General features: G+C 40.9%; 1 protein-coding gene across 6 annotated transcripts; it reads left to right on the top strand.

The window, feature by feature from the left end:
* The first annotated feature begins 448 nt into the window (after nt 1–448).
* Nucleotides 449–25,213, top strand: RGS10 (regulator of G protein signaling 10). Of its 6 annotated transcripts, XM_090145575.1 has the most exons (6): nt 449–4,167; nt 4,319–7,723; nt 12,417–12,535; nt 13,968–14,054; nt 19,006–19,149; nt 22,188–25,213. In XM_090145575.1, exons 2-6 carry the CDS (start codon nt 7,474–7,476, stop codon nt 22,332–22,334), a joined length of 747 nt encoding a protein of 248 aa, XP_090001701.1. In that variant the 5' UTR covers nt 449–4,167; nt 4,319–7,473; the 3' UTR covers nt 22,335–25,213. The 6 variants fall into 6 exon arrangements, 5 of the variants coding, with proteins under 5 accessions (XP_090001701.1, XP_090001700.1, XP_090001702.1 ...); XR_016468873.1 differs by lacking the exon at nt 22,188–25,213 and adding an exon at nt 15,579–15,744 and having other exon boundaries at nt 449–7,723; nt 19,006–19,081; XM_090145574.1 differs by having other exon boundaries at nt 449–7,723.

Below are 25,213 nucleotides of genomic sequence, written 5' to 3'. Positions count from 1 at the left end.
TCTTCACAGACTACTCAAGGTATAGGAGTCTCCAGTGTCCTTTAATGTTTCTATAGCGCTGCGAGGAGGAGTTGTAATTTGGATTGCTTTCTACTCAGTAGCATTCATAAATGCATAACTGACAGTTTTTTGGCACCAAAGAGCCTCTTGCACCCTACTGCTTTTATGAATGACTGTTACATTGTTGTAATTTCTCTAACTTCAGAAATCAGCCACTACCTAACAGGATTTGGATTTCAACAAGTATTGATTTATCATGGCTTAACTTGATGCGTGCAATCTGAAACAAGGTTTTAAGCTGCATTTGCAGAACATGTTCAATAAAAGTGAAATGTGATGAAGGGCTTATCCTCTGTTGTCATCTGTCGAAGCATTTTCCCTCTTTGCTGTAAAACTGGCAACAGGTATACGAGGCTGAACATGTAAACTATGCACTTGAAATTGTGTAAAAGGTGTTTTATTTACAATTTTTCACACAAAGCCAATTTGTACTTTGTGGAGTTGCGGTAGGAAGGCTGTGAATCTGAGGTCACAGGAAGGTTTTCACCAGTCCTGCCTCCTTGCGTATATCTGTTGAAATTTTGGGTGTATTCTTCCTGCATTTAAACCTCGTAAGACAGCTGTTTGCTGTTTCAGAACCACTTCTGTCCTTTTGCTCACCAAAAACTCTCAGTGAATGAGGCTGAATTTTAAAGAAAATTAGTGATTTGTTTTTCTTGCGTGTGCGTACACAAGGAAGCGGACTTAAACTGTATGGACATAATTAGTGTCTGATATCTAACTGTTTTTGAACAAGGACACAAGTCTGTGTTTTAATCACGTGGAACTTTATCCTGGTCAGCAATAAAAGATTTTGTTGCACTGTTCATCTACTGAAAAACGTAGGCAATCTTTTATTCAGTGTGATTTAAAAAAAAAAAAGGGGGGCGGGGGGAGTTGAAAGAACTACCTTGTTTCAACTTGAATCTTCATATATATGGATAGCGTGGGGTACTTGAAGTTATTCTGGATTGTTGTTTTAACAGCAGGAAGGTGTTCTTTCCAAGCTGAGTGAACATTTTATTCTGTCTTATATAATGCCTGTTAAACACTGGCAGACTTAGGGGGTTCACTGTGTAATAGTATTTCTGTTCTTAAATGGCAACTGTGAGGCAATAGCTGCTGGGAAGGTCTTTGTCATGTCTGATTACAAGTAACTTGAGATTCCAGTTGATTTTTTAAAGGAAAAAAGAATTAGAAATGTTTCTGGTTTTTGGTATTTGTCACATATAAATCTTTTTTTTTCCCCCATTGTACCATTGTTTCAAGTCAGAGAACATGCAGAAATGTTTACTGGATGTTTTTCTTTAAAAAGTAGCACTTCGTGATGATGAGTGAATGCTATTTGTCATCTTTCTGGGGATATGTACAGATCTAGATTGTGTATATGAATGCCATGCTCTGCTCACCAATATTTAAAGAGTAATGTTTCAGAAAGTTGACATTACTAATGATTATTTGAATGAGTTCTTCTTGCTTAAATACATAACCACTCATGCTTTAATTAAACCTGATCTGAACAGTCTTGCTTATTAATGTGTTCCTGATATGCTGTAAGAAGAAACAGTGTTCTACCTTGTTTCTTAACACACAGGCTGTCAGTAAACTGCCAAAGTTGCAGTCTTGTTTATTTAGAGGAAAAACACTTAATGGATTTGTGTCAAGGAATTCAGTGTACTCTGCCTATTTCGCGTTGATGAGCAATAACATTTGAATTATTGCAGCTTTTTGAAAGCAAGAGGTCAGTGGGCTTTTGGAGGTCTAAAGGCTCTTTATGCTCTAGTCCCTCATCTTAAAGTGCCTCATCTTAATTTCCTTGTGTTTCTCCTAGAGAAACTCTCCAGTAGACATCAGGCATACAGAAAGCTTCTGTTCAGAGTTCTTCACCTGACGTGGGGTATTGTTTCTGCTCACAGTGCCAGTCATTTTCCTTTGCATAAATCCACATTCTCGCTGATCCCAGCAACTTGGCAGCTGTCTTTTCTGGCTGCTGAAAGGGAACAAAGGAAAGTGGAAGCTTGTCCAGGTCTTCTAGGGGGGGAGAAATGGTGAAATGAGATGATGCACGTGCCAGATGAGTGTTGCTGCTGCATCACGTACAAGTCCTGTTGTCAGACACTTAAAATCATGACAGCCTTCTGCAGATAGCACAGCGGTATGGGAAGGGTTATAAGCATTCAGGCATGAATTTGCTTTATAGCCTTTCTTAAAACGACATGCTTGAAAATTACAGAAATAGAAAATAAGTAATTTAGCCACTTTCTTTATTTTCATTTCCTGAGGTACGTGTTAAAGAGCCAAACTAGAATACCTAAGTGGACTCAGCAAAGAGGACCCCAATGAGCAGAGTGGGTTAAGCTGCTGTTTTCATTGACATTTGCTTAATCTTGGTCTCTTAGCTTGGCGTTCTGTTGTTTGCCTCTGTTGACCCTTTTGTTTGTACAGTTAAAGTAGTTTGAAATCAACACTGCTGTGCACGTTCAGCGTCTTATTCTTTAAAAGACTCTAATTTCTGGAGCAGGGATGGGTAGGAATTAAGAATCACAAGCTCTACCACATGAAACACTGAATAATGCTTACATTTCTGAGATGTAAGTTGTCTTACGAGAGCCAACTTGCAGTTTAAATATTGTGGCTTATAATGAGAAACTGTCATCCTCTATTTGAGTAGCTAGATCTTTGACCCTAATAAACAGGCAGTTGTTGTTGAGGTACTGTTCCATGATAAATGCTCTTTGCAGTTTCTTTGGCCCATTCAATGAGGGAGATCTTTTATTCCACAAGTGAGTTCCTTCCTTTAATGATGAGACATTGAGCATGATGGGAGAGAGCAGTTGACACAATTTATTGCTTCGTTCAAGTTTTCCAGTTTGAATGTGGGTAATGTGGGTCCTGACAGGGTGGGGAGAACATTAGTTATTAAAATGACCTTTCAGGTTTGAAGTATGCCTCTTTAGAACCTTTTCTGTTTGAGTTTTACTTCAACCTGGAAGCACAAGGATGCTATGTGTTTTAGGTCTCAAAGAAAGAATTGGCCTCTTGGAATTACTACATGCCACAGCTACCATGCAGAATTGCTACTGGAAACATCAGAGCATTACTGTTGGCTTTAAGTGCAAAGCTTGTGTTCTGTTGAGGATGAACCTTACCTGTACATATGTGAATATTCAGAGAAGTCTGAGCATCCATCATTGTCCTGATATCTTATTTCAAATATGCACTCTTTTCATTCATGAGTAAATGGCATAATTTTGTAAGAGAAATGTCTAATGTTTATGACTAATTATCAAATTTCAGACTGACTTTTTTTAAAGTGATTTCTAGTTTATTTCTAGATTAACATTGCCTGCTGCAGAGATTTATGTATTCCATGGAGTAAGAATAGGAAGTTCCAGGAAACCACTCAAATTCCTTCCCAGGAACGTTTTCAGCAGCCAGCAAATTACTATAAATTTGTAGTATGCACATAACAAGGCCTCACTCCAGAAATGTAGGTATCCTGCTAATATATTTTGATACAGTCAGTACCTGAGGTCAGAAGTTCAGCTTGTGTATTACTCGTTACTGCATTGTTAAGATTTAAGACTGCTATGCTGTACTTACATCAACTACTTTAGAACAGTGTGTTCAGCATCTTTTTGTTTTATGGCCTTTTAAGAAACAGACCATCAAGATGTATATGTGGAAATTTGGCGAGGTATGAGTGCTGTTAAGTCCATTTTACGAGATCACAGCAAGAAGCGTCAGGCAGAAACTGTATAGAAAATGGGTGTTTCAGTAGAATTCCTCTGCTGTAAAATCTTGCATGGAAGGTATTGCTGTAGTTAATTCTGTAAGGAAGGCAAGATGCTATCTTATTAGAAGTGTAGAAGAATGAATAAATCTTAGTCTATGGAAGCTGTAGGAACACATTATTTCATAATTTTTAATTTTAGGAAAATACGAATGGATGCTTAAGTTGTGATTCAGTTACTGTTAAAGCTGTGTGTTTCATTTTCATACCCAGTCTGCTTTGCTGTGTTTTTAATTATATATGCTTCTAGTCAACAGAGTTGTGTTTACCTTATGTGCACGAGGCATCGGTGTTGTGCTGGCACCTGGTCCTTAGCAGAAACACACTGACTGCAGGTATCATTTTTAACGTTCCTTATGCTGGGCTATGAAAGATGATTATGGTTTCCCGTATTTCACGTCTTGATTTCTCGTTCCTATACTTGTTCTGATATTTACAGAGTGATTTTAAAAATGTGTTAATTCTCTTTTTTTCTTTAATCTTCAGGTTTGAACTAGACTGGATAAAATGCACAAAATCTCCAATGTCTTTATTCCTCCCCACTGTCAGCCCTTATTATATATAATATGGAGGGACTCGGAATGTTTTTAAGTTGTGATGCTAATTTCTCTGTTCATTTCTCGTTGAATGTATGAATGTTGTTTTGCCATGTCAGATACTTCATTATTGTAAGGTTAATCACAAAGAACTGTTTGTATTTTGCATTTTAATGCATGATGCTACTTTATTTTCTGAGAGCTGTTTTGAAGCCATGGATGTATGCTGGAGATTAAAAATATTTTACAGCTTTTTCAATTTAAAGGAAAATAAAATTTGGTCACCTTAATTCTTTCTCCTGTACTTTAATAGAAAAAAAAAGTGAAGAAATTCAAGAAGTGAAATTGGTTTATCTGTAAGGTTCTTGTCAAGCAAATACACAGCACACTAATGACATGCTTGGCTTTTTCACTGTCAGATGCAAAGAATGTAAAACTTTTAAAAAATCATCTACTTAAATGGCAAGCTTTGAAATGTTTGCTGCTGTCTTTCTATGTGATCTACGAAGAAGTCCAGGTGTAACTTATACAAGGGATAAGAACTGCTGGCATTATTTAGCCAGAAATTGCTTTCTCCATCTTACACGTTGCTGCTGCGTCTTGGCAGTGTGTGTTTTGATGTGCATAGTGCTGTTATAGCTGGAGATACTGAGGAGTGTTCCACGAGATTGGGAATAAAAGCCAATTCTGTAATCCTTACAAAGCATAACAAACAGCAGTGAATCAGGGCTTTTTCCAAGGTCGAGATAAAGGATGCTGGTCAAATTCCCCTTTTCGTTCCTGGCATGTCTGAAACATTTTCCACCAGAATTCTCTTCAGACCTGTTCTATGTTATGATCCTCACAAGAAGGGTATGCTTGTTTTCACTGCATGTGTCTTACCAAAGTATTAAAAACATGCTTCACTGTCTGCTCCTCTACTCTGAAATCTGTTGAGCTCCTGATGGCAAATGCATTTAATGAAGATGTACAAAACTTGGTGTGGAACTAAAAAATGCTTGCTGGGTTGATGTTATTCTAGAAAGTGATTCTTGGTTTTGGAATGAAAGAATATATGATCCTAACAATATGAAATTGCAGTGCTTTCCCCAAAAGGAGTAGGTTTAGCCACACTGGTGTATTCTAGCATTTAGCCTGATGCTGATTTCTTTGTGTTTAAACTACGAAAACAAGAAGCTAAAATATTTACATTTAAAACAAACCATCTCAGCTCAGATACTCTCTGTGCATTTCACCATTGGCTTATTTGGAAGAAGAAACTTTAAAGCAGTGTTTGCCAATCCATCATGAGCACTGAGATAAGTGCTTGCGAAGTCTGAAACCTGGTTCTGTGTCTTGAACCTATGGTACGTTTAAACAGTCTGACATGATGCATGTATTCTTGATTACAGTGTCCAGTGTGTTCTGGCCAGAATATAATTTTCAATGTGGCATTTACTCTTAGCTTTCTGCTGTTATGTATGAAATCAGATCATATTAGGTTAGATTTACTAATCTCTAGAATTTATGCTGGTACCACTTTCTGCTTAATTTCGTGTGAAAGCGTTTGGGCAAAATGTTTGTATTTGACAACTGAAGATTTCCTTTGAAAGTCTAACATCAGGTTATAATTTGTGCCCAGCACAGGCATTTTCCACCTTGGAGTCCTCTCAATTAAATGTTTCAAGTTAAGTGTGAGGCCTGGTTCTTCAGTAGTGTAAATCAGAAGTACACCTCTACTGCACTCAGTCTAATTGCGTTGGTGTAAATGAAATCGGGGCTTTAAGTAAATGAGTTGGGTTTCTCATAGTCTGTTCTAATTGTAGGTGATTAATTTTGAATCTGTCAACTGGAATTTGGCACTGAAATAAGCTGAACGTTTTGCACATTTTCTGTGATGTTATTCATAGTTCATAACATTCATTATGTTCCAGAACAGACTTTTGTAATGGAAGCAGTTAAGCATAACTGCTTTTTTTTTTTTTTTTCAACTAACTGCATTTATTTTCAAAAGCAGCTTTTACAATTTAAGGCTGTGGGTTATTCTTCAGGGTACAAGTAAAATTTTAAAATAGAATCTTCAGTCTCCTTGCCTGAAATAATTTTTCAAATGTGTTTCTGCCTTTTTAGGTCTCTTGCACACTCTCATTTTCTTTTCTTTTTTTTTTCCCTAGCCTGCTCCTACCATTGTCAGTGGGGAATATGCTGAACTTTATCCAAGTTTTTAAACCTGTCCTCATTTAGGATAATGAACAATCCAAGGTTTGTTGTTTCTCAGTTTGCTAACAAGTAATGTATGTAGAGAGTGAAGCAGGGGAGGAAGAAACAAAAGCTTTTCACGAAAGCTTTTATGTTCAGTTTTAAGAGAACTTTTCTATTTGAACATTGAGTAGTGTTGAAAGCAGAAATAAAAGCTGAACATAAAATATAATCAGATGGCATGGTTTCATTGACTTAAATGTATTTTCAGTCTGTGTCAGTTTTCGTGGTTCACACTTCCTCACACACACGTGTGTGATGACTTTTTAAAGTATATAGATGGTATCTTCTGCTGTGCAACCTGGCAATGGCGCAGCCTGTCGGTGTAGGGCACTGCTGTGTGTTTGGCGGCCTGAGGTTGTCAGACAGACCTGCAGGTTGTATTGGCTTCACCCTGGGAAAGTAAGGAGAAGCTTCTAGCAGCGTTGTGATACGCAGCCTAAACTTCAGAATATACCAGTTTGACCTGTAGGCACTGCGTGCTGTGAATTAAGTCAGAGTCAAGGCTGCAAGTGACTGTGCACAGGAATTGCAGGAAGTCCCAGCGAATGAGCCATGCCTGAATCTTCCAAAGTCACATGGAAGGAAAATTCCCTCATATCACTAAAGCCATTGATGCACTGCTTGCTTAAAACAAAGCCTGGCGGCATGGGCCTGGAAATACTTTGTGCATTACCGTCATACTTGCAGTAATGGCTTTGTCTGAGTGGCCTTTTGCAGCCGTGTCCGCTGTCTTCAGATGCACGCCGCGTGCTGAAAGGTGGACAGCTGTCCAGAAAGCCCAGCTGTGGAACAGCCCGAGCTTCATGTATCTGCTTGGAACCACCACGTGCAGCTGTTCTGCACTTCCTCCTCCCAGAGTAACGAATGTTTTGGGGTTTTTTTGTTTTTTTGCCTTTAACTCCACACCAGAAGGCAAGCCATGCCTACCAGCACCCCCGGCTCAGCCAGCCCGGCGCTCGGCCCGCAGCACAGCCCGGCCCTGCCGGCTTCTCTGCTGCGGCCGCGTCCAGGGCGCGGGGCGGCGGACGGCACCGTTCTTATCCGCGAGGGGAGCGCGTCTGCGTCCGCGTGCGCACGGCAGAGGGCAGGGCCGTGGGGAAGCGAAGCGCTTTCGGTGAGAAACCGCTGTCTTCGTACAGGTGACCCGCTGAGCGCGGGGCGTCGCGTTCCTCACACCTGCTCGGCAGAGGCTCCGCGGCGGCAGGCGGCTGAGCGGGCAGCGCCGCGATTCGGCGCCGGGCCCCTCGCGGCCGCCCCCGGGCTCCTCCAGCGCGGGCGGGAGGCGGCGCGCGGCGCCCGTCAGGAGGCGGCGGTTGGGGCGGGGCAGGCGCGGCCGCCCCTCCGGCTCCGGGCAGCGCGGGGCCGCGCGGCCGCCCCGAGAGATGTTCAACCGCGCCGTGAGCCGCCTGAGCAGGAAGCGCCCGCCGTCAGGTGAGCGGGGAGAGCGATCCGGAGCCCCGCGGGCCGCCCCGTCCGGGCCGCGCGAGGCGGAAAGCGCGAGCGGGCGGGGCCGGAGCGCTTCCCGCCGGTGGGCGCCGCGAGGGAGCGGGCGGCTCCGCCAAGCGTGGGCTGAGCGGGGCTTTGCCGGCACGAAGCGCGACCTCGGCTGAGGCGGCGCGGGCGGGAGGCTCGGACGCTGCGCCTGTGGAGCTGCGAGTCCGCGAGGGGAGGGCGGGCTGCGAGCCGCCGAACGGCGGGGCTGGGAGGCGCGAACCGCGGATCTGCCGGGGAACGGCGGGCGTGCGGGCGGCAGCCGCGGTCTTTCCAAGAAAAGCCAAACGCGGCGCTTGTCAGCCTGGTGGTGATCCGAGGGACGCGTCTGGCGAGCGCTCCCAGAGATGCTCCAAAAGCAGAACGTCCCCTTCGCTTCCTTCCTTATAGTTAGAAGTGGAATCCGGCCGTCGAAAGAGGACGTCGGGCCGCGCAGCGCCGTGCGGTTCCGTGCAGGACCCGTCCGCAGCCGCCTCAGGGAGCTGCTCGCCTCGGCGGGCGCCTGGCCGGGCTGTCCTGTGTTTCATAAGCTGGGATTATTAATTCCAGACTGACGGCTGCAGCTGGTAGGACCGCGGTGAGCGCGGGAGAAGCGCTCACCGCGGGAGAAGACGTGGTGCTGAGAGATCTTAATAACGAAGGTCACAGCTTTGTGAAGCGTCCAGGTGAAAAGGGAGAGAAGCACGCGTGGTGCGTACAGGAGTTCTTCTAGAAGGCTATCAGACGTTATCCTGACGTTGTACAGCTAACACGTTGTGAGCGTGGTGCTTTTGTCGTGCCGTGTGCCCACAGCCCTGCCACAGAGCCCATTGCAGCAGGCAGGTGTGTGCTGCAGGCTGTGGGTGCTGCTGCTGGAGCACACGTGTGTGAAAGCTGTCACAGCACACGGTCCTTGTGCAGGGCAGTGCCCCAGCTCAGCTCCGTCTCCGTATCTCTAGCAGTTTGGGTTTCCATGTGTTTTGTCGTTGAAAGCCAGGGCCAGAGCTGTGAGTTCATGTTGTGAGTTGTGTATTTTCGTGTCTGCGTTTGATGAATGCAGCTGTTGGTCTTTTTTGATGCTCTGTTTCAACTGCCAGTTGCGGCGTTGTTAGCGCTGCACTTGGCGTTACATCTGCCCCTTACAATGAGCCTTTATCCGCAGCTTCATGTGGCAGTATTGTCGTGTGATAGGGAAAAACTGCTTCTGTCAGATTCTTCCCTGACGTAGCTGTCCGGCTGACTGCCTGCTCGCTCGCTTAGCATGGGCTTCTTGTCTAAAATAGCGGTGCGGTTAAGATAAGCGCTTTATCATTTGCTGTGTTGGTGCAGCAGCTGGCTGTAGTGCACAGCAGAATGGCTGTATGCTCAAAGCAAAGTTTGCTTCAGCAGAGGCTGAGCTGTGTTCTTCATGTGGTTGGCTGGCTCTCTCTGCTTCTTAGTTTCTCATCTGTTTAACAGACAGCGAGTATTTTCCTATGGCATTAAGAAACGAGGAATGCAGTTAGTATATTTGTTTATCGTGTGCATTCCAGTTCTCAGTAACAGCAGCACCAGCCTCCCTCACCTAAGTGGCCATGCTAACATGTGCTGTTGGGTTATTAAATATTGGTATCGAGCTCATTATTCCATGTGTGTATCATGTCACGTTATCACCAGATGATGTTAACAGAAGAAAGCTGTCTGTATGAAAACTGTCCTTCAGAGGAGGTATCATTTTTAAGATAATTTAGTAAACCTTATGAATGTGGGAATTACTGTGGGGAACTGAGACAGGGAACAAGCAAAGGGATCGCAGCCCATGAGCAGCACAGCAGGGCTCTGGGGTTGTACGGAGTTCGTTAGGTGAGGAGGCAGACTGAGAAACAGCATCCCGTAGAATAGAGCTTGGTGGAAGGGGTGTTATGAGGAGGTCCTTCTTTTCAGAGCCTAAATTTTCTCTGCTAAAGCTGGAGGAGGTGGTAGGAGAAGTGGAAAAGATCACAGGTTTTGGGCAAAGATGATGGGGGAATGTTAGTGGGTGGGGTTGGGTTGTGCTGTATAAGCTGGGAGTGAGAAGTGGTTGAGGGAAATAGAGAGCTGCCTTGGTCAGATGAGAAAAGAGGGAGAGCAGCCAGAGGAAAGCAGGCCAGCGGTGTCCTGGGTGCATGAAAGCACTTGTTCCAGCCTCCTGACCAGAAAATGTTTTTAGGTTCTCATGGCATGCTTCCCTGTGTTGCATTGGCTCATTGGAATAAATGTTTTTCCAATGGGTTAGTCATCATTAAAAGCTGCCTAACTATCAGCTGGAAAGGGAACACTAGAAATAAAACCTCACTCCTGCACATTCCACGCTAAATTACATATTTAATAAAGGAATGGCCTGGTTCTTCAGGCCTTGAGCACCTGTGCACGTTGCTACCACTCTGGTTGCAGGTGAGAGTGACTGTAACAAGAGCCAGCTGTGCTCTGCTCAGTGTGCCTCACTCTTCTCACCAAGACGTCACAGGTTTTACAACTGATGCACGGATACTTTGGGTCACGTTCCTAAAAGGAATTCTGCAAGTGATAATCGAGAACCACATTCCTTTGGAAGAGGGAAAGTGAAACTGAGGAGCAGGTATTTTCACTGTGCCGTTGTGTCGTGTTCTAAGCCTGCTGTGGTGGTTTAGAGATAACCCTCAGGGTCTGACCTCCAAGCTTTATCCAGTGGGCTTTGGGTGGGTGGGCTATGCCCCTATGTGGGGCTGTAGGTACTTGCTGCTTCAGAGGCAGATCTGGCTCAGCTCTTACCTGCAGGATGAGCCTCTTTGGCTTGTATCCTGAACCATTTTATGCAGGCATGGAGACTTGCAGTCATGTAAGAAATTCCTGATCAGTGTTGTAACCATATCATAGAGGGAGGCTGCGCCTGATGAAGAGGAGACAGGATCTGCACATGAAATGTTTATCTTGCAGAGCCCGTGTGCTCAGTTGTTTTTTATGCATATATATGTACTGACTTGGGGTTTGAGTGTAGATGTCAGTGTTAGGGGCAGAGACATAGGCTCTGTGGCTTCAGAAAGATTGCCTCTTTCTCAGCTTTGTAAATTCTCTCATATGGAATCCCATCAAGTGGAAATGGGAGATTTTAGTTTATTGAAAACTGGTCCTTCTCGCTGTTAGGAAGAGATTCTCCAGGTCTCAGTACGGCTTTGCTGCACTGCCTGTATTTTGTAGGATTTTAAGCATAGCTACAAGCTGAAAAGGATATCTGATAGTATAGCTCTGCATAGATAGCTCTTGGAGATACTTGATGAGGTTTCGTTTCAGGGGGGAGGAGGGGTTTTTAAGAGAACATAAGCAGAAGTTACTCAGATCTTTATTTCCAGTAAGCTGGTAGGAAGAAGTAAAGGGGTAATGAAAACAAATAGCAGCTGTACTGATTACCATAGGATCTTTATGCAGTGTGTAGGGATCCCAAATAGTGCCTGATTCCTCGTGGCCTGCACTTCTGCTGCCTTCAACAGGCATTGCGAGTGTAAGAGGAAAGAAGGCCAAGCTCTTTGTGTGTATTTTAGAGTTTTTCAGATCAGCAGTAAAATTCCTGGAGTCTTCCCAACTAATAGGTCTTCTGATGCGTAGCCAGCAAACAATTTTTTGGCATTGCCAGCCTTGAATGTGATGTACTTTCTATCCCTGGGATAGAAATATGCAGAAATGCGTGCTGTCTGCCCTGGCTGGTGCTGCCTGGCTGACTGAGAAGTTGTGGGTTCAGCCCAGCTCACCTTAAAAAAAACAGAATTTCAGGGGACTTGAAAAGAAAGAAGCAAACACCCAGCTACTGCGTGCCCATGTGCAGGTTGACTCAGCTGGAATGAAGCTCTTCTGTCAGCTGTCTTTCCTCCCTTTAGAGTAAGTTAACGTGTTAGACTTGTTCTGCTCAACAAAGTATTGCATTTCTTTCTCATTTTGTTTCTTCCCATTCCCTTGCAGTGATTCTTTTCTAAAAAATAAGTTTAATGTGTGTGACTGACCAGGATTTGATTATATGGCCGATGTCACTGACTGCAGAACAAAGGCACACCATCCTTTTGCTGGCCAGACTGCGGTCATGGTGTTCCGCATGCAAAAGGTGCTTGAACTCCTATAAAACAGTGACAGTGCCTACTGATGTGCTTGTGAATTATCTGGCTGCAAGACGTTTTTCCCTCTTCAAATGCAAAGAAGAATTCAAATATGTGCGTGTGTTTATTTTCAGTTTTATGGTGTTTTCTTTAAAGAGAGCAGCTGTAATCCGAAGGCGCACAGGGGAACGGGGAAGAAATGCCTGTGGTATTAATCACCTCTAACAAAGATGGTGCTTTTCTCAATTTTTCCAGAGATAAATGACAGCGAGGGTCACCCAAGCAGCAGCCGCCAGAGCTTGAAAGGAACCTCAGAATGGGCAACATCACTGGAGAACCTCCTTGAAGATCCAGAAGGAGTTAAACGATTTAGGGTTGCTATATTACCTATGAATATTTATATAAACTAACATTACGATTTAAAGATGAATGAGCCTCAACGTAAACGGTGCAGTTGTGCCAGTGCTATAGGTACACAGCTTGCAGCCTTGTAACTACATACCCTGAGCAGAGGCGGCACAGTGACAGCTGTGGCATTTGCTTTGCTGAGCTGCCGATGTGGTGAATTGTTTGCTCTTGTAAGGCGTACAGAAGATGTTTGGTTGCATCTTTCTAATTGGATCAGTCAGCTATTGCACAGATTAACAAGTTACTGATAGATAAATTATAATCTTTGAGCAATTGATCTCTCTTGCCAAGCATTATGAATTACTGAGGACCGATCCCACGCCCTATTCCATGTATTGTCCTTACTTAAGCAGTTACAAACTGTCCCCGAGCCTGATTGCTCTGTGTAGCTCTTATTCTGTGCTGCAGCAGCTGTACTGAATAAAAAAAATCTCTTTAATTTGGCTAAAGACCGGAGCTCGTGCAGCTTGGAATGCAGGCCTGAGGCTTAATTTGGCCTTTTTGCCAAAGTCAGAGGGATTAGCTGTGTGAATAAGGACTGGTGGTCAAGTATGGCTTTGCTGGACCGAGCACTGATAAAAAGCCTGGGATAAAATTATTTCCTCTCAGACTGGTTTGAAAAGCAATGTAAACCAGAATTACAAAGCACTGCAATTACTGTGATTTAGAATTCTTATAAAAATTTCTCAGTACCATTTAGTTTTTCGCATTACTTAATCTCTATTTTCTAACTCTGAAAGGGAAAACTGAAAGTCTTGGAGCTATAAATATTTCAGTCACTGCTTTTTATACGTAAATTTAATGTACTTTTCCCCTCTAATTTTAAAATATGCTGTGCTTTTGGGGGATGTGCTTTGTTTAAACACTGTTTAGAGACTGCAAATACATCTTCTGCTTTAGTTACTTAAGTAAATTTATTGCCTCTGGTTTTCATATTTGGAAACTGTTGTTTGTAGAGATTTTGCTCATTAGTAAATCAGAAACAGACAAAACAGGAATCTCAAGTGAGCTGTTGCTCTCATTAAAGCAGACCATTGTACTCACCTGCTAATGAATTTATACATTTTCAGATTTCCTTTTAAGTAATAACTATAAAATTATTCATGTTACTTAAGGGAGATGGAGGAAGCCTTCTTGTGAGTTACTGATAAGCTCTGAGACAGAGCTCTTAAATGGAGCTCGTCGTTCTTCTGGAATGTGCTTTTAAAGAGCTGAATATATTGTTTGTTTAGTAGTGTTTGATGCACTGTGCAGTGGTTTTGTTACCCTGTGTTACGGAAACTTGTGCCATGATAAAACCAGCCACAGGCAGCATCTTGTTTGAATAGCTGTAACAGGAAGAGAGAAAAACAATGGAGAAATTGGGTTCTAACATCTGTTGACTTTTCTTTTCCCTAGGAGTTCTTAAAGAAAGAATTCAGCGAAGAAAATGTTTTGTTCTGGTTAGCATGTGAAGAATTTAAGAAAACACAGGGAAAAAAACAGGTATGCTTTCTAAATGAATTCTACTCATCAACAAGGGTTTTGTAGCCGAGATGGAGATTGTTTAACATGCTTCTTATAAGTGCAGATAAATGTATTTGAAGGAATGGCACTGAAATTATCCTGCTGGAATTGTTTGGAAACAAAGTTGGTTTTATTTTAAATTGAAACAAAATGCTGAAGTTGTCAAGTTTCCCCTGTTAGGAAAACTGAATGTTTTGTTGTTTTGGAATAGCAAGAGGATTAATTCAGTAACACTGCATCATGTTTGAAAATATAAAGATGTTTAATTTATGACATTGTAAAGCTTGATGGCTGTTACATGAAAAAATATACAACACTACTCTTACTACAGAAATATAAAAACAAGAAAGAGCACAAACAAAATGTTTTACAATACCTAAATGAAATGCTTTTTCAAATTACAAAAAAAAAAAAAGGAATTGAAGAACCATTTAGATTTTGTTTAAATATTTATTCACATTGAGATATGACCACAGAACATTTACGTTTTTGTGAAAGCTGTAGTTTTCTAGTAACAAATGTTACATTTGAAATGTTTTAACTTTCCATTGCAGTAACTTTTTTCCACTGCGTGGATCTTCACGTACATTAGTTCCAGCAGGAATGCAGATTCTGCTTTCAGTTCTGCTTTGAAGCCTGGAAGGCCAGGCCTAAGATACGTACTGTTTTGTTTCTAAAAAGGTTTTGGTGATTTTTTTTTTAATTACCTTTTTTTTTTTTTTTTAATCAGGGAAGATTTTTATTGGCTTTTATTTTTTGTACATCACACAATGTCCTTGCCAAGGGGTATGAAGCTGTCAGAGTGGATTTTAAAATGAAAATGGAAGATCATCTTGTAAGGTTCCACATTTTGCAAGTGGATAGTAATAGTATTTTCCCTTGCTAAATCGTTTCCATCTTTTCAGTTATTACAGGATCATAGATGCCAGTATAGGAAATGGGAAAGTGCCATATACAGATAGTAGCTTAGCAAGTAGTTGAATGGATTGTCAAATGAACGGGCAGAGACTTGATTCCTTTCCATTCAGCTTAATTATTCAGTACTAATCATTGCAGTGTATAGCAAATAATGATTGGAGTCTAGTACTGGCAAAACTATTACAAGCAGGCATAATAAATGTTCTTTGGAATGACACAGAATTGCAATAAGTTTTTGTAGCTGTTGTTTACAGGTGACTTTGATTAGATAATTTACATGGCTAGAAAAAGCACTATAGGTACGAATCCTTCCACTGTTTATGAGAGCAATAAGCTTGAATATGTCTTCTGAAAATGACTCTTGCAGAAATTGCTTTGTACCTATGTTATGAGAGCTAAGTATTCTAAAAACAACTCACTTATTTTATAACCTGCTTCTCATTAGAAGTGGCTTACCGCAGAAGCTAGCTCACATAAGCTCAGATTTTGGTCAGATGAAGCAGATTTCAGTTTAACCTGGATTAAATAAATAAAATAAACTCTTCATTACTTGACAAGAACATGTTTTTTTTTTTTCTTGGTCAGCTGAAACTTGCACAAAGGTCAGTGCATTAATAATCTGTTGTGCCTCGTACCCTTGCTGTTCCTTGTATGCAGTTTGGTTTTGCACAGGCTGGTGTCCCAATGAGGTGCTGGGCTCAGTGAGTGTGAGTGTGCTGGCCCTCCCTCCTGTCCATCCTGGTCCCTGCAGGTAGGTGCAGGCTCTCTCCAGTCATGCTATCTGTTGGCTGCAAAATGCAGCACTGCGTTGATGCCACTCAAAGAAAATAGGCCAGGCCTTTCCTCAAGCCTGATTAAATTTATTGAACTTGCTACTCTGACAGAGCCATGTGGGCTCTGCCTAGAAAGCTGACTTACAGCAAAGCTACAGAGACAGATTTTGTAAGATGTTATGCAGATCTTTTCTGCTCCATTCCTCTTGAATGTGAGCCATTGTGCAGCCAGGATTGCTTGACAGGGAACCAGGAGTGCTGGCAAGGAGCAGCTTGGCTCTTGACTGTTGTATTGGCTCTAGACTAGTGATAGGAACACAGAAGAAGGTGGGAGTGGAGGTCAGACCATATCGTTCCATGTTTGTTTTCCCATTTTGGCGAGCTAATACAAAATGCATGCATATTTCAGAATTCAGGGGAGATATTCAATATCTGCAGTCAGGCAGCAAGTAGAGTACTTGTCTAGACAAGTCTTTGGGTGGACTGAATTCAGCCTGTTTTCTTGTAGCATGGAAGCACAAACGGTTACTCTCAGCTCAGGAAATATCTCTGTAGTTCAGAGGAAAAAAATTCTTCATTTTCTTCAGTTAAAATGGAAATGTAAATTTTAGTGATGATTGGGGAGGAATTACGCCAAGTTTACTCGTAAATAGCAAGCTCTGCTGCCACCAATATGATCCTCATTTTAGGACATGTTTAATTATTGAAACAGGAGTGGTGGCACTAAGTGAATGATGTTTAAATATTTTATTTGGGTTATTCATGTGCTTGTTGCATTTGTGATTGTTAACAAAATAAAAAACATGTCCATTGCACTACTTTTCTTCTCTTGCAACTCAGCTTTAAAAATCACATTTCATACAGCAAAGAATCTTTTCAAATACTGCAGAAATTCACCCAAATACATCAAGAAGTTTTGTGGAAGCCATCAGAACAAATACGAATGTTGGACTTGATGTTGAAGGTCTTTTCCAACCTAAATGTTTCTACAATTCTATACATGTTCAGCAGTTCCTTCTGCTACTACTTGTGTGGAATGTGACAGCAGTTACACAGGACTAGGTCACACTACACAGCTGCTAATGGCTGGAGTCCGTTCTGATGAGTTCTGGGACTTCCATCCACCTCATTTGGGAACCGCATGTGCTTGAGAGCTGAACTTGACCTTATGAAAGGAAATGGGAAATAACGTTACATCCATTTGAATATTGAAGGGGGTTTCTGTAGACAGTTCTTTGTTTTCCAGATGGGGTCCTGGCATGGATGCTGGGGCAAGCACACAGTTTTAAGTGAGAACTGGCAGAAGTCCTTAATAGCCACCTGTGAGGAAGGTCCCAGCGTAAGCATTTAGAATTCAGAGTAAAGTCCCCTGTACAGAGGCATTAATTTCAGGCTAATGCAGAACAAAGAATTCCACCCACTGAACTGGTAACATCGCTTTCTCCTCTGCTTGAAACTGGCTTTCCCTGAGTGTCATCTGGGGAATGTAGAAATCTACTGGCAGCTTTAACTGTAAATTCATTTATTTTTCTAGTCTTTGTTAAACTGATGCTTTACTGCTGTAACATAGATGTAGCTTAACAGTTGTTCCACGTGAAGCAGAACCTGTAGAGGTCAGTTGTGCATTACCATATTTCTGCAGTACTGTAATGTCAGCTCTCCTGTGCCTCTCCAGTGATGTCACCCCCCTCCACCACAGTGCTTTCACTTCCTTCCTTTGTCATTCTTCCTCACAAAATCCAGAAATCCACCCCATTTCACCAACCTCCCACACAGTCTCCTTGTTCCCCCCATGTTCTCTAACTTCCTCATAGTACTTCTCTTTTCTCTCACGTTTCTCTTCAAGTCTTTCTTTGCTCTTTCTCTGTGGTGCCCACCTAACTGAAGTTAAAGAGGACATGCTTCTGACTGATTAATTGCTCATTTAGAACAGACCTGGTTTACCCAGTGTCCCCTGATCTGTAAAACTGAAAAGATCAAGGATTTTTATAAAGCAATTAACTGTGACCTAGTGCACCTGAGATAAAGTAATGTATTCACCAGATGAATAATCTGTTTTAAGAAGGAGTCCTGGAAAATGTGTCCCTTTTCAGCAGAGAGAGAGTTAACTCTTAAGCATTACAAATTGTCAAACACGTGTTGCTTTTCTTCTAATTATCACCAAATGTTGATTCCCAGCTGTAAAACATAAAAGAAATTCCACGACTTGTTCATGGGCAAGGGTTTAAGTGCTTCCTTCTTCAAGCTCACTTCCTGCCAAAGATAGTCCTTAGTTCCTGCTGGTTTAGAGACGGTTGCATGTTAAATGTCACGGGGATTACTGACAGGTACCTACTGCTAATTATCTTACTGCACCTGCTGTTCAGCAGGCTTTGCTTTCAGCATGCAGAACTCAGAATACTGCAGTAAGGCTTATTTGGCAGTATTCTTCCTGGCTTTCTCTTATCTGATGGGCTTGCATTTAATTATAAAGGATTTTGGCAACTGGTACATTGCTTTGAACCTTAGGGATAATGGTAGTTATGGTCAAAATGTTATCACTGTTACTGATTTAGCAAGAGAAGACTGCTGAAATCAGGGCAGACTGCTTTATGCAAGTAACACCTACCTGTATTTATCAGCTTTCATGGCCTCTTAGGAGTCTTCTCTTTACTGTTGGCCAAAATATAGTTGTGTTTCTTCTGATCTTGAACACTGTGTTGCATGTGAACTGCCCTGAGGTAAAAACACAGTTATGACACTGCATGTAAGCTGTATTACAAGGTTATCTAGAAGCAGCATGCATTATCTACTAATTTGCTTAGTTTTGCCTAGCAGTGAGAGTAACTTTCCCCAGTATTGTTTTTCCCTCCAGGTTTTTGCACATCCCAATTATCTGCTAATAAAAATAGTTTTTTAAGTAATGAAGACAGGGCCTCGTTGGTAACTATGTGTAATTTTACACTGATTAACACGATTTTAGCCAGATTTCGACATCACAGCTGCTGCTTAACTTAAATGCTGAATACCTCCAGCTTCTACTAATGTCAGGGCAGGAGTTGGCATACAGAGATGGTTTTTCTGCAGTACAAATAGGTACGTACTTTTGTTTTGTTTCCTTCTAAACTCAGGCTGTTTTGTTTTTAAGATGTGAACCTCAATAAGTAAGTTAAAGGAGTATGCAATAAAAGTTTAACAAATATAGTGAATATTTCCACAGTTTCTTTATTTATTCTTTAAATAAAGGTGTCCTTTTGCAGATGCGAGAGAAAGCTAAAGAAATATACGTGACTTTCCTGTCAAGTAAAGCTACATCCCAAGTTAATGTTGAAGGGCAGTCGCGTTTGAATGAGACAATTTTGGAGACACCTCACCCTCTAATGTTTCAGAAGCTGCAGGATCAGGTAAAGATTTCTTCTACTTGTATATGCCTTAGCTATTGTCTGCTTTTAATGGACTCTGGTTTAAGCACAATTATAGGAAAGTTAGGATTCTGCCTACTGCTGCTACCAACGACATGGATTGAATTAGCAATTTGGCTTCTAGGTTGAAACAAAAATCAGTAGGCATGGAGTTGATTCCCTTCCTCTGTAGAGTTGCTAACACAGACAGCATGCATCTGGTACCTCAAGTCTTGGTAGGGTCAGTTGGCAAGGAGACTCAGTGCAGCCATGTGAGTTGCAGTTAAGGACTTTCCTGGAAAAATGGATCAAGTTTGTTCCTGGGTTCTTCTGCCGGTAGCTTGAGAATCACCCAGTGACTAACTTTGTGCCTGCATTTTCCTGTGTATTCTCTTGTGCTGAGTCACTGCTGATGTTTGTTTCTGTAGTTGCCAGTGGTTTCCTTGAGAGCTCAAGATTTTCTCTTTGCTTTGTTTTGGTATTTATATTGATGTGAATATAATGAAATTTTCTGAAAAGCCTCCTCTTCTGTAACACACAAAGCTTAGAAGAGGAGTTGGCATCTACTTTATATTTTCCTACAGAACTTGGGAGGTCTGGTAGAAATAGTGTTGTATTGCAGGTGGTAAATTTTCTTAGTTGTTAGCTAACTTTAAATCTCAGGTTATGAAGCGAGTCATTCTCATTTGCAGCTTTCCAGCACTTGCGCTATTTTTAATTACTGTACCATCCTCAGGACTACCTGATGATCCATTTGGCACTTTATGTTCCTTTTTCTTTTTTTTTTTTTTTGGTGGACAAATGTTGCCCTGATTTTAACCTGTTTCACATTGGACGCTGATGATGTTAGCAGGGCGCTGGCTCCATCACTAAAGTGATCGAGGAGGAGGACCAAAGTAGAAGTGAGGGAGGATCAAAGGCTGCTGTTTTTTAGGCAGATTCCTAGTCATTAGCAGTGGAAATGTCTGCAGCTCAATTTCCACTTGAAAAAGCAACATTTTTCATGGACGAACTTCTGACTTGGGAAAAGGGAGAGATAGTACTCTGGCAAGTCTAAGCACTGCAGACCAGGGTAAGTGATTACATGATTATGAGTGTGGCCAGACAGGCTACCAGAGTTAGAATATTTTCCAGCTTTACAAATGAGCGTGCATGTCAACAGCCAGGGGTTAGTCAGCTCAGAACTGAAAATATGTTAGTCCAGTGATAGAAGAGCCCCACTAGTGTGGGAAATGTTAAAACCAGAATGCAGAACATTTGGGCTGTTACAGGTTTCCAATGCATGAAGCTTCTGTTTTTTTGCTGTTAGATGATAGTTCAGGAAGAGTTATGTGATTCTTTTGTTTTTGATTCCTGTAAAGTTATGAAGTATATGTGTGTATAAATATATATGTATACATATACACATAAAATGTGATCTCTAAAGAACTGTGTTAACTACTACAGACAGTGTATGAAGTATGAAAAGCCAGAGTCTAGAAGCTCTGACTTTTCATCTGGAGCTCATTTGGTTTCTGACATGGATGGTAGCTAGCACTTGAGTTCTCCAGCAGACCTAGTGATTTAAATGGGCGTTGCTTCTGTTTGCAGCAGGGTAGCCTTGAATGTACAGCTTGGAGGCAGTGTTGCTTCTGAATGATGTTGAAGTGGTTCATAGAAATGCATAGATGTGTGCCTGCTCTATAGAGGTGATGAAAGCAAGGGAGGAAACACAGAATTCAGCTTATGCATGTGGTTATAAAATCTTATCTGTTCTGTGTATTTGGCTTACCAGTTCTAAGGGTATTCAGAGATCTTGATCCTGCAGTGCTCTTGCTGACCTAGGACATTTTAAAAGACAGTGTCTTCCTCACAACCTTTTTTCCTGTAAGCTGATTTGATAAATATAATATTTAGCCATCCCTAGGCTAAATATCTCTGGCATCTAGCCAGCCCTGGGAGTTGTAATCTGACCTCATTTATCTTTTATTAATTTAGGTCAATATCAAAGTGTTTTGGGATTATTTTTTAGTCTTCAAGACTCCCACAGTTTGAAATGTAAACTTAACTATTTAAATAGGTAAACAGGTGATGGTTAGTAAAGTATCTTTTGCATGGGACGTGTTCCAGGACTGACAAGGAAAGTAAAGTTCTGTTTGCTCGTCTCTGTGTGTCTGTTCAAGTTCCTTGAGGATGTGGGGGGAAAAATAAAAAACGTAGTTTGAGATTTATTTTTCCTTCCAAACAATTGTATTACCCAGTTGTACTTTCAGCTAGAAACGAGGCCTGTAAAGGTAAATCTCCAGTTATCCACACATGATTTATCCAAACATGCAGGCCAGAATCCAGAAATTCCTCCCGGAAATTTGGTTACTTTGGGACAATAAAATGTAATGAGTCATGAATGATGGCTCAGGGAGGCTTCTCCAGTAAAATAATAGGCAAAACGTAGACTTCACTGTTGCCTTGGTTATAGTTTTGAGGTTTTCTTTTTTTCTTTCTTGCTTGTTTTAAGACAAGCAAAATATAGTGCCAATTTTAACACTGACCAGATTCCATCCTTGTCTCCAAAGCCTTTTTTTTTTTTTTTCTAGAAAACTCCAATCGAGTTCTAGCATTTTTGTCTGAATTAGGTAAAAATGGAAGAGAAAGCAGATGTATGGGCCTGAACTTGAGCCCTGAAAGAAAAAAGCTGGATGTATGCTGGCTGTAGAAAGATGGGCAGGTTTTCAATTCTCTCAGTGCTCTGCATATGTAATGGACTAATGCAGTTAGAACAGTACGTAAAAGGCACCTGTCTTTCTTCAGCTCTGCTTCATTCCTCAGTTGGCTGTCATGAAAACTGTAGTTTGATTCTTAAGCCAATCCAGACATTATTGCAAAGCAGTGACTGTGAAACAGTCTTGTTTGTTACGTGTAGTCAGTGTCATGATTTTAGTAACTGCAGTACTAGCTTTACTAATAGAACAGCAACAAAGTAAATTCATATATTGTCCTTTTAATTTAAAATGTAGTTTTAATGAGGTCATTGTTTTTTTTGTATTTTTGTCTCCTCTCACCAGATATTCAATCTCATGAAATATGACAGCTACAGCCGCTTCTTAAAGTCAGACATATTCCTAAACCATAAGAAGTCTGAGGAGCAAGAAGAGAATTCATCAGAAGCTCAGACTGCAGCTAAAAGAGCATCAAGAATTTACAACACATGATACAATGGATCTCATTAGGAGAGGCAATATAATAATTAAATTACACTCAGGAACAGTCTAGGTTTATAGCAGTTGCATTTAGGGCTTGAAAAGTTCAAAACCTTTTTAGGAGATACTTACCTTCTTAATTGCTTGAATGACTAATTGTTTTTGCAAGACAGCAAGTAACCAAGCACCTATCAAAAGACTATTTCCTAGCTAAAAGGCTGAGCTATTCCTCCATAGTATTAATTGCATTTAATATTTCATAAGTTGAGCTTTCAATTTCTTTTTTTTTTTTTTTTTATAGAGCATCATGATGCAAAGAAATGGGAGAGAGAATGTTTTGTCATCTGTATGACTTTGTTGTTGTTGTTTTTAAATGTTCGCCTTCTGTTTTTTATTTGTGCCTGGCTTTTACTTTCCACGTTGTTGGGAGCAACTGTTGAGGAGTATGTTTTAAGTTATTTTGTGGATGAATCATTCATAGGAAACCAAAATTGAGGGACAGCATCTTTTAGGGTTATGATCAATAGAATCCAATCTCATTCTCTTAGAATGTCACTTTTTCTTTCAAAGTGATAGATGCTTTTCTTTGCCTTTATTTATGAATCAAAACATTTTCCTGGTCATGATTTTCATTTCTGTTTTTCTTAAATTTCTACGCAGTGTTTTTGCTGTAGACAATCACCTTCTTCATAGAATGGAATCTACACTACCTTTGGAACCGAAGTTCTTAAATAGATGGAATCTCTGAGGAACTCCTAACAGCCATGGGGAAATTTGACAGTTGAAATCCCACATTGGGTTGCTCAGTTCAGCACATCCTGCATGTCAGCTCAGTTGTCTGTCACATCAGTGTCAGGTGCCAGTACTAGAAAGCAGGTGTTTTTTCCTAGGCCACCTCAGTCCTGCAGTGTGGCAAGAATCATTCTTCAGAGAGCCAGCCAACAAAGTCTGACTTGGTTTTATTAAAATCTTTCTACTAAAGTCAACTTGCCAGTGTTACTAAATTGCAGTTACGATTGGAAAAGCAGAAATAGCTACAAGCTTTATGAGTGTAAATGTATAGACTATATATGTTTCACTTTCATTATTTACTCCTTCATTTTTTGCACTGCTGGTCTTGATCTTCTGTTTATGTGTTGGCTAGTCAGATTGCACAGTTAGGTTTTGTTACAGTTTTGTGTTATTTTTCCTTGGGAAGATCGGACGTCATACATTGCTGTCACTATCAGTGTTTTTAAAACTAGGTATGGGCTGTAGATTTTGAGGATACAGATTCTTTCAGTGGACTCGATTATGACTTCGCTTAACTGTGTTCCTTTCTTGAAGGTCATGTGTAAAGAAAATGGTTTCTGTGAGTTTGTCTCATATTTAAGAGCAAGAATGGGACTTCTGATTCTTCTCTCAGAGCTGAACAGTCTGTTCATTCTTAGGAAATTAAATTTAAAAAAGGAAATGATAGAACTCCCCCCAAATGCACATTTTAAGATGAAAATTACATAAAAATTACCTTTTGTGCTCCCAGAGGATTTAAAAGTTAAGTCATGCTCTTGCTTCGGGCACTTTCAGTGTTATCTGTTCTCATACTTATCTTGTGTTTCAATGTTTTGCTGAATAGGAATGAAGTGATTATGTGCATGGATCCTTTTGTTTTAATGCAGCCTAGGAACTGCAACTGTCCGGTTCTGGACTTAGCAACTATTTGTAATCTCAGGATCACCTCTTTTGAAAATTGACTATCACAATGAACTCTTAACCCCTTCCACTGCAAGGGTTGGAACTTCTGATACAATTAAGTCCTTGGGAGTGGGCTGCTTGAACACATTTAAGAGCTAAGATTTGTCTCTTCCCAATAATTATGGCAGAAGTCTGCGTGATGTAGGAAAATGTAGGGTGGGGACCTTCATGGGGAAAGTGCAGAATGAATTCTTAGCACATTCATCACAGGGATGTGCAGTAGATTCATTTTAAATCATATTGATTTTAAAAATGCACAATTAACAGAGAAAAGTCTTTGACTACCAAGTTTTAAAATAACAATAATAAATTAAACCGGAGGTTGTATGAACAGTGGTAGGGCATTAAGAGAACATACTTGCTGGTAACTGCTCATAAACAACTCTTTCCTTTGCAATACGTTCCCTTTCAGGTACTGTATTATTTGCTTGGTAACAGCAAATGCCCTGTGGAAGCAGACACAAAGGTGCTCTACTCTGCTACCAGCCAAAAGCTACGCTAATATAAGTGAGTTTTTTAGCAGCACTTCAATGCCTGTGATGTTTATTTCAATGTCTATGATGTTTTAAAGATAATATACCTAAATTCACAAAATTCTTAACCTTTGTATTTCTCTTTTGCTTCAGCAGTGAAAAGTTCGTTGCCCATTGTCTGTCTTTCCAAGATTTGTGGTGTTCCATTGTGGGTTGGTTTTATTTTTGTTAAAGAAAAAGCAACTAGAGTTGCAAGATGCAGAAATCAAATTTGTACTGAGTAGATGGACTATATTTCTCATTAAGAGAACAAATGTAGAAAAACAGTGCAAGAGGATATCTGTAATTGCAGCATATATGTTCATGGAGAATGTTATTGGTTTCTGATGATGTAATCACCGACCCAACTTTGTGAAATATATTTTTCTCAAAGAGACATATAACGAAGTACACAGACAAAAGAAAATGCTTCACTATGAGTAAATCTTGTATTCCAGTAATAACTGTAAACTTTGTGTTGAACCTCATGCTGAGAGTATTGATTATTGCTTTATTTAGAGGTCAAAGACAGGAAAGGTTTATTCCTTTTCATAGAATTTATGCTGAATGTATAAGCACGCCTAAAACTCTTCCCTAATGTGTGTTTCTCTGCTAAACATTAAAATATTCTACAATTATACTAAA

The sequence above is a fragment of the Phasianus colchicus genome, chromosome 8 (genome assembly GCF_987193195.1).
Source record: "Phasianus colchicus chromosome 8, bPhaCol1.hap1.1, whole genome shotgun sequence".
Lineage (NCBI taxonomy): Eukaryota > Metazoa > Chordata > Aves > Galliformes > Phasianidae > Phasianus > Phasianus colchicus.
Note: the sequence above shows the minus strand (reverse complement) of the source record. Positions and strands in the feature narration are given on the sequence as shown.

Coding starts and splice junctions, on each gene's coding strand:
- RGS10 (XM_090145575.1), top strand. CDS start 7,474: ATGTTTTGGGGTTTTTTTGTTTTTTTGCCTTTAACTCCACACCAGAAG. Junction 12,536..13,967: donor AAGGAGTTAAACGATTTAGG/GTTGCTATATTA, acceptor TCTTTTCCCTAG/GAGTTCTTAAAGAAAGAATT. Junction 19,150..22,187: donor TTCAGAAGCTGCAGGATCAG/GTAAAGATTTCT, acceptor TCCTCTCACCAG/ATATTCAATCTCATGAAATA.